Genomic DNA, 15405 nt, shown 5'->3' with positions numbered 1-15405 from the left:
GATTAAGAGTAACAAAACAGCATATTTACTTTGAAAATATTTTTATTTTGCTATGTGACACTTTTGTTATAATGAAAAACAAAAATAAATATGAGACTTAATGCACGAAAGTTGTTATGTTGATTCCTGATAGAAATCATTAATTCCTATTTCATTAAGTATTCTGATCTTGTCTATCATACTGAGCATGACAGCTGACCATCCTGATAGAATAAATAAGCTGAAGCATGTATTAACAAGAGGCTCCGGATTCATGAAAATTGGTTGACTAACATTTGAATTACTGGTTAATGATTCAAATTGATGCCAATATAATATAGGTATCAACACTGAGGTTTGACAAGTTCCTTTGACCCAGAATAAGTCAATAAGTGATCTAGGGGTCGGACCCTGGGGTTATCGTGTGATATTTCAGTGATTTGGGGGTTGAACCCCGGGGTTATTATTTTCATCCTGGGTCGTAGGAACATGTCAAGACACTGTGGGTATGAATGCCAATTCTATCCACATAATCCATTGACATTTCAAAGCAATTGCCCGTTTTTCTCATTTAAAACAAAAATTTTGATATCAAGAAATAGTTAAGTGTTTCAATAGCCTTGAAAGAAAATATACCATTACATTGTACTATGAGTCATTTAGTATTGGATAATGATAGTTAAATGATGCAATAAAAGGCATTAATGAAATAGTTTGCCAAGATAGAAAGAAATAGTTAACGACAATGAACAGAATCATTTACATATATCGTAATATTGATTCATATATATAATTATTTTTTATACATAATCAGAATAATATGTTAACAAACCTTTCTGTGTTTTTAAGAAATGCCTTATCCTTACAACAATCAATTCCTCAATAGAATTACTTACTATATAACAAGAGATGCTTGTATGTAGTTTCTTTTGTGGTTTGGAGCTTTCAAATATTTTGTTTGTACAAATGTTCGTAGTAAGCAACTTAAACTTGCAACAATAACATAACAATAATGCATACAACAATATTCATTGAAGTCGTATTTGCTGTTTCATAACAAACACGAAAGCAATGAGTTAAATGTACTATAATACAAATCTAAATAAAACAACTTATAGTCCAAACATTTTTTCATACAAGAAAACACCTCTTTACTTTTTTCAAGACATTTTGAAAATAAACTGAGCAGCCTACATTAAATGAAAGACATTCAATTTAAGTGTAAACTTTGTACCCTAAACCTGCAAAATGTATATCATTGTTTTTAATTATAAAACAATGTTTACAATTAAGCAAATTTCAATATGAAATGTTTCTATCAAAATGCTAATTGAAAAAAGGATCATAACCATTTCTATGCTACAAATCCCCTATCAGAAAATAGACAATAAGTAAAGGAATTGTTTTAAAATACTTTACATATTGGCTTCAAGAGCTCCAAATATAAACAGCCAAACCCAAACCCATTTTTGAGATTAGTCTTCATAAATAGTTCCCGAATTAGAGGGCAAAATATTGAAACAATTCAAATTAATTACTGTGACAATGGTAATGGTTTTATAATCTTAGGTGATGATGGTATTATACAAAATTTAATGTGTATAATATAACACTATACAATGTGTATTACATTGTATATTACATTGTTTTTTCTATGACACTGCTACAATGTATAAATGCATACAACTCGAGCGGACTACATCTATAGTATCACCTATTGTTATCAACATGTATATGTTTAACCAAAAGAAATTACGGCAATCAATATTTCATTTAATAGCACTTTATTTTTCACATAAACTCTGTGCTTACAAGGTACTTAACAACAACTGTAACCAATTATCGAGAAACATTTAACATAAAAACATTAACAGGTTATTTTGCATGGGAAGAATTCGGTCAGAACACATGTTTTTCATTGCATAATGGGTCAACATCTCATTAAACAATATTTATCCATTAAAGAATTTATCTATCCTTCCTAAGAATTGTTTTCTTATCCATGTGATACAGATAGACTCTATAGCCAATAATTTTCACAAATAAAAAAAAATTGCAACTTTCATTTAACACGAAAGAATACAATTTTAACAAGCTAAAATTTTATGACAGGGCTATAGGGGAATATCTGAATTTTCTGAAAATTGATGCCGATCTATTTACAAAGTGTTTGCCATGTTATTGGTGATACAGTATATCACAACTAACAACTGGTTAGAAAGTATGGTCTTGGTGTGACGTGTGATGTGATTATTGTTCAGATGTAAAATTTGCCAAATCATTCATCATCTTTACGTATAATCTGTTCTGAACAATTATAATCATCAAGATAACCTCGGATGATTGGAGGCTACCAAGTCAGCTAAAGATGGTACAATATGACAATACACGTAGTCTTCAACACAGATTAGTTCACCGATAATATTTACCTGTGTCATATTATTTCACTGAATAACTGGTCGTGACCATGTCAATGGCCTGCGAAATGATTACTCAGTAAAAATAATTAAAGTAAACATTGTAGTGTTTTCTATATTAAGTTGTACTATTTATTGCTATTTTGCATTAACATACAAAATAGCAACTCTATTATACAAACAGAGCAAGTTCCACTTTACTCCCACAGGTAGTCGACTTCCATTATAAATGCATTATGGAGAAATAGTTTTCATGAATTTACATATTTTCAATAAATCATACATGACACTGAATTTGAATGGCATTTATAAAATACTTCTATAAAAAGGTCATGTGTTAAACTTGATTATTGAAAAACATCAATGTGTAACCCTGAATTGTCAAGCAAAATAATTTCTGATGTTAATATTTTCTTCGCTTTCTTTTCTGTTTTCTTGAGTAATCATTGAAATTGTCAACTTTAATTGTCCATTTCAATTTATATGGCAAACGTGCAAACCAAAATTAATAACTATTGTTTATTAGAAATTGTAACCAAGATACTTTGAAAGTTTTAGCTATAGTAAAATATATATTTTAAAGAAGATGTTCTACCAATAGTCAGTACAAGACTAACATTCCTAATATAAACACAAGCTGTCCAACAATTTCCTTTTTTTTTTTTTTAAATTTATGATCTATTTTCTCAATGACCTAAAAATGTTTTGTTGTAATCCCAACAACGGTCTGTCAAGCCCTCTGAAAGCTTAGCTACCTTCAATCATCATAGCTTCTGATAACATCAATAGAATCATATGGGAGGTCTGCACGCGATGGGTATACAACTTTCATAGAAGTGTCAGAGTCCAATATGCGGACCTGTTCCACCACTAGCCGCTTGGGAGAGCTGTTGTCAGCCTCGGGCCTGGCACTAGCCTCATCACCACCCCCCTTACTGGCTCTGGCTCCACAACCCAATTCCAGCATCTTCAGTAACAGTTCATCCATCGCCTTCTTACACACGTCCAAGCTCATGGAACTGGTCACCTCTATAAACAACTCAGTTGTTTCTTTGGAGATCTAAACAAATGATAAAAGTAAAACATACATTTTTTTTGTTTAGATATAAAGACTTCTTTATCAATTTGCCTGCTTTTGGGAAATAACAAAAACAAGACAACAACATGTGAAAGAAATCTTAATCCTATGTCATAAAACCTGTGAGACTTTATGACCTGTATTCCAAAGTAGTCATGCATGATAATTCAACTACACTATAAATAACACTGAAACCATGGATAAACTTTAACAGGAATGAGACTTTGTGTTTCAGAAGGGTACAGTAAGTGTATCATTATATGAAAAGGGACCTCAGTGTTGTCATGCGAGACCTGTTTACATCTGAAAACAATAGGTCACCTTTACTGATATTACAGGCTTGTTGATATTCAAATTTTCCCATAATTACAATATTGGGGTTGGGGTAATGGGGGTAGAAGATAAACAGAAAGAAGTTCTTTTGTTCTGTTTTAATTTTTTTTGTTTTGTTTTTAATTTAAAACAGCACATAAATGAAATGTTAACATCAAAATTTTGCATAAGATTATAACTGTACATTTTAAAATCAAATTCATGAAAGAACTCCCTAATGAAATTATTTTTTCCCCTATAATATGAGGATAAACCTACAAGAACGGCTGCATCAATAGCCAATAGAGTACAAATTAAGAGTACATTTAACAAACTATAAAGTTGTTCAGAAATCATGTCAAAAATTTCTATTTTTTTTTTAATTTTAAAGCAAATAAATTTATTGTGATGCACTTAAAAAACTCTTCCACAACATAAACAATTATCGTATTTAAAAAAAAAATAGTACATATTCTTAAGCTTGCTATTCCAACATTTCTTTGGTACTAAACTTGTTACCTTAGTCTTGTCACTGTTTGTGATAGGTGGAAATGAGATGACATCCCCCTCGCCATCTAACAAACATGGATATTGTACTTTGTCTTTCAGTAAATCCAGATACCTGAAAACAAAAACCAATATTTGCATTTTTTTGTACAACAATCATATGAAATATCCAGTATATAATGCAATTACAGTAAGTGCCACTTATTTTATTATTATATGATTGGTATGAAACACTATCACTCATTGGTCCTAATGAGATAACATGGCATCAATTATTTCCTTGGAAATACCCCATGACATCACCAAGGAGTCAATATAATGTTTTGTCAGGTCCGTGGAATCGTATATCGACTCCTGCTAAAAATAGAAATTATGTCATATCTGCTGAGATGTATTTTTAGCAGAGGTCGATATAACATTCCAAAAAACTTGGCAAAGCGTTATATTGACCTCCTGGTGATGTGATGAAGTATTTTAATTATTTTTCTTCAGTTTTTTTTGTTTTGTTTTAAAATTAATACAAAACATATTATAAAGTAAATTCAGACTTCAATTTTGGTCAATCCATAGTTTAACGGACCTTCCCTAAATTATATCCCCCTCGGCCTTTGGCCTAGGGCAATATTGTCCAGGTAAGAACTGTAAACCATGGATTGCCCTCAACCAAAATCTGTATTTGTATAATATTGTTTTGAATGTACCAAATATTCTTTATAGAAATTAAATAAAAAACATCCTGTTTATCATGATACAGTCCAACATGATCATAATGGGCTGAACTTTAAGGGCCTGTAATTGCTTGATTCGTTATTATAATATGCTGATTAGCATGATGTAAGGTTTGATAAATAAATATCCTAATTCATTAATATGATTTACTGTACATACTTTAAATCAAGTCTTCGCATGAAATGTTTACAATTACTTACATGTAGAACATGAACACTTTTTTCCAAGTGTCACTTTATGAGCTACTAAAAATGGGAATGCAAAAAAAAAAAACAAAAAAATAGCAAAATGCAGGGATTGTCTCCCCTTATTGATCAAAACGAATATTCTTCAGGTAGAAGTACAGAAAAATATTAATGTATACACTTCCCTTGCTCGACCTTTAGTTACTGCATAAATATTCCTGGTAAGAGTTGTTTAAGAAGTATGAAATACAAATGTAGTATTATTGTAAGTAATACAAAACCTATGTAAAACACATGAAAGTTATTCCCCAATAACTTATGCTTTAGATTTAGCATGTGGTAGGTTATTTATTCATGCCTTACTGATGAATCCCTGACAGAGTATTTCTTTTCTTCTCTCTCCTGTAATCCTCTGCCTCCTTCCGAAGATCAGCCACAAGTTTTTCTCCTGTTACCTCTTTTTTCTTGAACAGGGGCACAATCTGACAACATAAATTAGAAATATCAAGATTACATCTTCTTTTCGATATATAGATATATATATATATAAAAGATTTTTTTTACAGTATTGAGTATCTAGTATTTTAGAGGAAAAACAATTTGAATCGTGTAAACAAGCTGTGAGATTGAACTAACATACAATACTATTCGTGTACAAATCAATAAATTTTTTGTCTAAGCATAAACCATTGAAAAATTGTACCAAAAGAATTGTCTTGAAACGAATTGTTGATAGACAAAGTTGGTAAATGATTATAAATCCTAAAAGGTTTGACATATTGTATGATAAATGGAGCTGGTTGTCTGATAAAATTCCACTGTTAGGTGTAATGCTTACCTTTAAATCATGTGGGAACATAGCTTCATAGGTTAGAGGTCGCTTGACACTCTTCAGATCATGTGTAGCGATGGTGGCAGCCTGCCTCTTCTGACATACTCCATCATGAAGCTTTGTCTAGAAGCATAATAAAGTAGATGCATGAAAAACTGTAATACATGCATGAATATTCAACACACCAGCTCAGTTTAAGACATGTGTCCGATAAATCGATGACAAACAGTCCTATAAAAAATTAACAGTAGATATGATATGTCCTCTTAGATAAAAGTTCAGGAATATCAAACAATAATATTTAAACATTTTTTTGTGCTATGGTTAATTGTAAAATGTATGAAACAATGGTTATATATATATGCATGATAATATCATTCATCACTTAACTGGCCCGATCTATGGCATCTCATGTACTACAGCCATGTAATAAACATCCTGATATATATGTGTAATAAAACTATATGTGACGTCACAAATAACTTATGACATCACAATAGCCATAATGATATATTGTCAAAAAGTTATCTCTGTAGAAAAAAACATACCGTCTTAGTTTAAATTTGATTCTCAATTATAGAACTTTAATTGAGATTTCACTTAATTATGTTCTATTAAATATATGTTATAAACAGAATCGTACATTCATGGTTATGTAATGTAGGGAATTTACTGAGCTTGTTACAAATATTTACACGTCACTCGCCTAAGCTTAAGGCCAGAGATTTTCCTACAATTTTCAACTGGGTCCAGGATCCATTGGATTGGGAATTTTTATGCGACAAAATGTGACATTGGGAAAAACAACAAATAGTAAAATTCATACAAATTTCAGTTATTCTTTGATGAATATTGCCTTAATAATATTTTTGATTTCATTTTGTTATCTGTAGCTGTTTTTCAAAATTGCCTTAATCAGAGACATATATAGAGAGATAAGTAACATCGCTATTTCCCTGTACAAGTGGTGGCTCCCTTTATTCGTGACCACTCAAGCATATCCCTTATCGAGAGCGCCCTGTCCCCTATCAAACACACGCAAGCACAGGTAAATCGGGCTTTGCGCATGTGTGTATCGATGTACTGGAACTTATTTGACATGTTCTGGTTAATCCGCCATTACGTCAGACCAAAACATCGTCAATTTTAAATGCACACGAAAAGCACATCGCTTTATTTAGGCCACTACAAAAGTTACCACATTAACCAAAAACTATCATACTTATGGGATATAGTCTTATTGATCATGCACATTGTTGTCATTAATCCGTATTTTCGAAAATCCATTGGGTCCTATATCGACATGTCCAAGTTTTGTAATTAAGCAGCCATTACGTCAGACCAAAACATCGTCAATTTTAAACGCACACAAAAAGCACATCGTTTTATCTATGCCACTACAAAAGTTACCACATTAACCAAAAACTATCATACTTATGGAATGTGGTCTTGTTTATCATGCACATTGTTGTCATTTATCCGTATTCTCGAAAACCCCATAGGGACTTTTCGAAAATTGGAGATTCCCGCCGATCTTTCCTGCGGTGTGCTTGACTTTCATACTCAAAATACAAACACTTGGACAGCAAATTGTGATATATTTCATATTGATGACACTTCTGCACTTTGATATTAATAAAATTAAAGCACATAATTGGATCTTGGTGATGATTTCAAATAGAAATTATCGATAATTATGTGTCTGGTTTTCACGATTTCTCTAATATGGCATCAAGTGAAGACTGAACCGAGCGACCGCAAAGGATTGTGGGAAGGTCAGGGGCCACTATGTTAACACAAGGGCAAATAGAGAGTTACCAATCTCTATGTATACATGTCTCTGCCTTAAGATAGTTCTTTGTATATAAAACATACTTAACCATTCAAAAGTGACTTCAAAATTGGGTATGTTTCATTGATAAATTGGGAATTTCACAAGATTTTTTAGGGGAATGGGTCCTTTTAACAGACCCTGTTTCTCTTTTAGGAAAATCCCTGAATGCTCATGGCATATCAGATTAAAAAACATATCAATCACATTCAGTGACAGTATATATACTGAGGATTTATATATATACCTGTAAAGTAATGAAGTTTTTAAACAGGTTCACCGACTGTTGAAAATCAAGCTCTCGGACAATACAGCAAACAATATATTGTCTAACTGACAGGACTGCTGGCTTCAGCTGAACAGTGCATCCTGCCTCAGCTGCACCAGCAAAGTGTAGAATATTTATCATGTTCTTTATGATATCTTCGACCTCTGCTTGTTCTTTTTTTCCACCTTTCTTTTTCTTCCCTTTCCCCTTCTTTCCTGCTTGTTCCCGTTCTTTCTTCAATTGTGTTGCTAGGTAATCTAAGACAGATTTGGTACCACATTGGTCAACCATTTTACCAAATCTTCTATCCTTGAATTTATTTCCTTTCAAATTAAGTTCTTTGAGTTTTGCACATTCGCTCATTTCTGATGGGACCTCGAGTAGCTTGTTGTTTGACAAATCTAGAGTGTTTAAATGGGCCAAATCAACAATATCTCCGGAGAGCTCGGTGATGACATTATCATTTCCTATAATCTTACTCAAGTGTACAAGACTTGAAGAAAAAATCCCTTCCGGCAGTTCCTCCATCTGATTATGTGAAATGTTGAATATGTGCAAAGCCCCTAGATCTCCCACTGCTGGGAACTCTGTTAATTTATTCATGGAGACATTCAACGTCTGCAAATTTGTTAAAGAAGAAATGTCTTCTGGAAAAGATGTGATCTGATTGTTTGAAACATCCAAAAGTTTCAGCAATGTGAGCTTCGTAATTTCGTTCGGTACAGATGTGAGGTTGTTGTTGTGCAATACTAAGTCTGTGAGATTTGTCAGGAGACCGACACCACTTCCAACATCGGAAAGACATGTTTTTGAGATGTCTAGAAAATTCAACAGAGATAGATCGAAAAGGCCTTCATCAATACCGCTTTCCTTGATCCTGCGACTAATTTCCTGTCCATGAAGAGTGAGTTCTCGGCGGTTTTCAGAGGCTGCCAGCTGTACTTCAGGCCATGTGTTAGCCATTGCAATTTTTACAAGCGTCTGTCTGATCGAGATGATGTATATAAAATTAAAATCGGATATAATAACCTATTCCGGACCATTATCAGACAAATGCAACATTAACTAATATCTGTTAAGTTGAACTGAAAGTTTTGCTTATTTTTGTGACATTATAAGGGCTACCTACAAGGTGGATGTGCACAAATTAAAGGGACATATTTGAATAAAATTTAGTAAATTTACATACGAATATTGTAAAGGTAATTATATATACCATGGAAAACAACGCTACACATATAGGATCTATATACCAGCCAGGTGAGTCAGCCTATTTAGATATTAAAATCAAATTAAAATGGAACCAACAAATTAATTAACTGTGGACTTTAACAGTGACTTCAACATATTCAAAGACATATATATGCGTAACCGATAAGGGGGTTACACTATATAATATCACAATACCAATACGTCCTCATATGGTTGTACATGCTATTAAATACATGATAAATGCCACTGTTTTACACATTATTATATTATATAATTTAAGATAAAACAAATAAATAAATAAATAAATAAATAAATAAATAAGAATTAGAAAATAATGATAATAAAAATCATATACGTTTTAACCAAGCTGTAAAGTACATTTCATTTATAGATGACAGCTCTTTGTACTTACATAATGTGCGAACATTCTTTCGTGTGCAAGGAAATTTATTCAGAATTCCACACTTTCTATCTATCATTTGAAATTGCGTTATTTCTGTTTTTAGTATTTCTAACAATCTGAATAATCTTAATTGAGATATTCTCATTGATCAGTTCTGCTTTAATTGAGAAACAATTCGTTGAGAATCGCCCTACAATGAAAAAAATGCGATTTTATATAGATGCTTGATATAGAAGAAAGATATTAAATGGGACCTACACTATTTGTAGATAAAAACATCAAGTTCAAGTTCTTTATTAACTTTGAGTCTTCCGACTCATCAGTATCCTACACATACACAATATACAAATTTAGATAACATTGACAACATCAAAAAATAATAACTACGTGCCAGCGACAATATACTCGGTGAGCATAACATTTTCTTCCTATAAATGTACGTTATATTTTACTTTCGCTTTCCATTTACTTTTCACTGTAAATACTCCATCTGATACGTATTCGTGTAAGAATTTGTATAAATTTACATAACATTGACAACATCAAAAAATAATAACTACGTGCCAGCGACAATATACTCGGGGAGCATAACTACGTTAATGAAACTCATTTGCCGCTTTGATATATTTGGGCCAATTTTTCTAATTCTTTGGTATTTTGTCCGGTAAATAACTGCATCAGTTTAAACATACTTAAAAAAAAGATAGTAACTTTTCAAATATTTCTTACGTATATCAGAATAACATGGACATTTTAGAATAAAATGAAATTCATCCTCGACATCATTTAAATTACATACAGTACACATTCTTAAGTGTCACTGGATATTTTGATAACGATCTTTTTCTACATTTAAATCGTGAGCTGACAGTCGAATTTTAGTAATTTTTTTTAAAGTTCACTTTCACTAATGGTTTTCTCAAATAACCCCGAATACCATATTCATTGTTAAGACGTATAATAAAATCCCTTTGAAGATGTTTTTATTTGTTCTGCGCAATTCTGTCTGTTAATATCTAAAAGTATGTCTTTAATTACAATGTAAGAAATATTGTCAATATTTTCTGTTTGCCATATATAGCCTAGGCCTATTCTATATAATTCGTTCTTGATATTTAATACCCATTTATCGTTATGCTCTAACATGTCTTAACATTTTAACATGATCTTAAAATACAATTATCAGTGTCATATGTATAGATAAAATCGACAACCGAAAAGATATTATTAAGGTATTCTCTTTATTTCCTCCTTAAAAGAAGATTACATAAATAGAATAACACAGTTAAGATCGTAAACAGGATAATTGATATAAGTAAAGTACATGTACAGTATATAATATGACTACAAAATTGAATACAACACTATCAATCATGATAATTATGCATTTTACCACACTTCTGACATATTTCCTTCTCTGGTTTTCTTAAATTATGATTACTGACATTGCTTTCGGTATGGCTTCTCTACTATGAGGGAATTTTTATTAATAATTTCCAAAACATGTGAGGAGATAAATTATCATGAACTATTATAAATTTGTGAAAATCAGGACCACTAATCATTCTCTCTCTCCATACTTCTTCTTCCTATAAATGTACGTTATATTTTACCTTCGCTTTCCATTTACTTTTCACTGTAAATACTCCATCTGATACGCATTCGTGTAAGAACTTGTATAAATCGTATTTCTTTAGAATTATTAAGATATCACTTGTAAACCCGTTATTGTACATGTTGGTATCCATATATGTCAACAAAAGTCCACCTTTTGAAAGACAACACAATTCACACCCATAAAGAGCCGAAGCATGTACTTTTGATTTAATTATTTTATAAATACAAATGTAGTTAATGGATTTTACGCACATGAATGAGCTCCACTTCTAACTAAACTCATGGCACCATTCTAAGCTTATTACAAGCACGTACTGTGGATTCGATACCATTAAAATTATTGTTTAACATCACACCAACATGAGTTCTTTCTTTAACCAGTGGAAAAAGATGCTCGTAGAGATAGAGTTTCGCCTCAAGATTGCGATCCTTTCTTTTTTAGAGAAACACATTATTTTACCTTTTACAGCAGAAAAAGTGACACGCCACTTTTTACTTTACAAATCACATATCTCGAGCATATTCTGTAAGCTTTTACGTGATGTACTAATATCATCAGCTTGTGTTAGTATGTTTATTATTAAATCAACAATAAGTGCTCCATTTTCACATTTTTCAATTTTGTCTATAAACTGTTTATGAATACAAGAAACATCTTGGCCGAAAACGCACTCCCCTGTAAAATCCCTCTCTCCATACGGATCCATCTTGAATTCAAACCATTAAATAAAACACAACTTGTTATTTCTGTATATATTGCTTTTAGAATATGCCATGACTTTGAAGTACATTTAATACCGATATCTTTAAGTTTGTACAGTAACCCATCATGCAATGCATTATCAATTGCCTTTGTTGCTGTCTAAGAAGGCTACATAAACATTTTCTTCTCTTTCTAAATTATAATGTATACTTTCCTGTAAATTGAATGGCGTTAACACAATCCTTTTTGATACGCCGATTGTTGTCTATTCGGGAAGTTATTGCAATTGATAACTGCTTCTAATCTTTTAGCTAAAATCATTTCAAAGACTTTGGAAATGGCCGGTAACAAAGTTAATCCTCTGTAGCTATTCGGATCATCTTTAGGTTTACTGTTACCTGTATACAACGTAATTATTGTTGCCATTTTCCACTTTGTTGGTATCTATTGATTCTTAAGGACAGCATTAAATAATTTTGATAAGTGAATATATACAACGACAAGTTCCCGAATTTTAAATGTTCCTAGACAAGAATGTCTGGGCCTCCCGATTTATTTGCTTTTAACTTTTTGCAAGTACTTTTGATTTCCGATACAGTGATAGGCTCTTGTAAAAACCTGTCCTCATTACAGATTATGCCATCAATCTCTCTAACTTTACCCGAAACAGTTTGTTTGAATTCTTCGTCAAATGAACTATTGCAATCGTTCTTGAAAATATTTTCAAAATGCGTTGCCCATTTATTTACAATAATCTTAGGATCTCTAAACGTTTCACCATTTGATGTAAACTCCGTCTGAGAATTTCGCTGCTTTAACACATTTTTTGATCTATTTCACTTTATTGATCGATTTCTGATAACTGGCTAGACATACAATTGTCAAAAGCCTGTCTAAGATTTTTCCTGGAAACGTTTTTCATGAGTTCACACCTCTTGGTCTACCTTCACTGACCCATTTTTGTCTACTCAGTCTCATACCAGTATGGTTTTAAGTAACGTTTGTACTTCACCATTGGCATAGATTCTATGGACGATTTCAATATTGCAGATAAATTTCACAATGATATTTCTCTATGTATTCATTGGTTTCACCATACAAGACACATTTTTATTCAAAGCTGCTCTGTAAGCACTATAATTTGCTTTCTTCCAATTAAACCTCGTATAATTATCCGTACATTGATAATTACTTGTAACAATGACCGGCATATTTATGGCATTTATTACTTGGACATGCTCAGAAAGATTCAAATCGCATTCCTCTGAAATAGCCGCAGTACATTATGATATGGTCGATAAGTGTTGATTTGCCAGTCTGAGGGAGAAAAGTATTATTTGGTGTGATACAGTTAGCATGCACATTCAATGATATTATATTACACCCTTTGAAAAACGATTAAACAAGATTCGACCTTTCGTTTTCTACGAAAATAGACTTAGGACCAAGTATTTTAACGTTCATGTTCCCATTAATATAACCTTTCCCTTTTCAGAGTAAACCATATATAGAAATTCCAGAAGCGCAACGTGTTCTATGAACAATTTAATACTTCTCGAAGAAGGTGGCATACATACAACATTACAATAAATTACTATATCATTAGACAATGTTAACTCAGCCCTTACTAGCCTCGGACTATCGACTTTGATCTCTTGGACTGTTACTGGTTATCACAGCTTAACTCATTTGAAGGTCTAGAACAATTATATTGTTCATATGTACACAACAGACATGTGTGTAGTACATTTAAAAAGATCACACTACTCAAAGGAGAACTGAATATAGCTCTTGTGACTGGAATACATAACGGTAAACTGGTCGTAATATCGACCTAATTACAGGTACCGTACTTAGACGTGATATACACAACGACGAATTCGTTAACATCAGACACTTCTACGGTTCTAAGGTGAGCATTACATTTTTATGTTTTTAGCATAAGACGTAGCTTTAGCCTTGGAACTCATGATATGCTTGTGCTACATCTATTGTGTATACAAAACCAATGGGTGGTCGGTTACCAGGAAATAAAATACAGGCTCGGTAGACACTAACTCTTTACCGAAGTAAACTGTAGATATATTTGTATGTTTTACAATGATATATTGTTTAGTACTAATTTCGACCCGCATACAATGTTTACCTCTACACACAAAAAGGATAACTGCATGTTGACATCAACTAAGATCTTTTCAAATAGATGACTAGATATGCATGTCCTTACAACAAGAAATCAAATAATGATAGCAAGCTTTAAAGATATGACAGGGCCGATAACATATACGCTGCCTTGTACAAAACTGCATAAAACATTTATCCACACCAGCAACTATCTAATTATCACGAAGAAGAAGGAGAAAAAAACCTTACAAACAATACATATATAAATAAATAAATGTAAATGTATTTATTTAATGCTGATTGTTTATAAGACCTGAAGAAATGATCCAATCAAAGGCACCTGTTGCGTTGACCTTTGCTTGGCAGACGAGTCGATATTCATGGACAGTATATAACATACATGTACAGTGGAACTTCGTTAACTCGAAGTCGACGGGACCACGAAAAAACTTCGAGTTATCCGAGTGTTCGAATTAAGCGAGTTATCGTTTTTGGTGAAAAGTTTGGTCAATATTTGTCAACATTATATAATCATAATAACTTCGCTCCGTCGCTCACCAGATCAGTGTAAAGACTGGTCAATACATGTAAATATAAATGTAATGTTTCGTTATGTCACTTTTAATTTGGTGTAGTTTTGCCGATATACAGTCACGACAAAGTTTCTTTCACTTAGTCACTTCAATAATGATCTGATGTGCAAGTCATGTTTGCAAAAGGTAAACGATAAAACGGAATTCCACAAAATAACAAGTTATTAATGTCAAAACAAATAACCGTTTAAGTTTAACACAGATTGCATACAAAACGTAACAGAACCATTACCTTTTATTGGACATATATAAAATACTGTTTGATCGGCCTACTTACTTTTTATTGATAACCACGCCATTTCCACGTGTATTAGCACCGGAAGTTGGGCTGCGCATGTGCGTATAAAATGTTACTGTAACTGAGTTGGCGTTTTATCCGATTTAATAGACAGCACTGATCATGACCGTTACAGTTGTACTCTGAACACCTCGGCAGTAATTACGCTATTGTTTCAGCAGTTTAAAGATTTAATAGGCGCCGGGACGTCTTTAAACACAAAGGGCATATGCTATTTGGAATCGTCTATATCCCGCCCAGTAGCTCCAAGTATTCCTCACCTGACCTTTTTGATGACGTTGAAAATGATTTATTATCTTTCAAAACACAAAATAACA

The 15405-nt window shown here is 32.4% G+C and overlaps 1 protein-coding gene across 1 annotated transcript; it reads right to left on the bottom strand.

Moving 5' to 3' along the window:
- Positions 1–24: 24 nt before the first annotated feature.
- LOC117332541 (leucine-rich repeat-containing protein 47-like) lies at positions 25–9157 on the bottom strand. Its single transcript, XM_033891490.1, has 5 exons — positions 8118–9157; positions 6046–6162; positions 5571–5689; positions 4306–4408; positions 25–3456 (listed from the first exon to the last, which is right to left on the bottom strand). The coding sequence occupies exons 1-5, from the start codon at positions 9099–9101 to the stop codon at positions 3154–3156; spliced, it is 1626 nt and encodes a 541-aa protein (XP_033747381.1). The 5' UTR covers positions 9102–9157; the 3' UTR covers positions 25–3153.
- Positions 9158–15405: the final 6248 nt, after the last annotated feature.

Source organism: Pecten maximus, chromosome 8, assembly GCF_902652985.1.
Source record: "Pecten maximus chromosome 8, xPecMax1.1, whole genome shotgun sequence".
Lineage (NCBI taxonomy): Eukaryota > Metazoa > Mollusca > Bivalvia > Pectinida > Pectinidae > Pecten > Pecten maximus.
The sequence above is the reverse complement of the archived record's forward strand: the minus strand, read 5'-3'. Positions and strand labels throughout refer to the sequence as shown.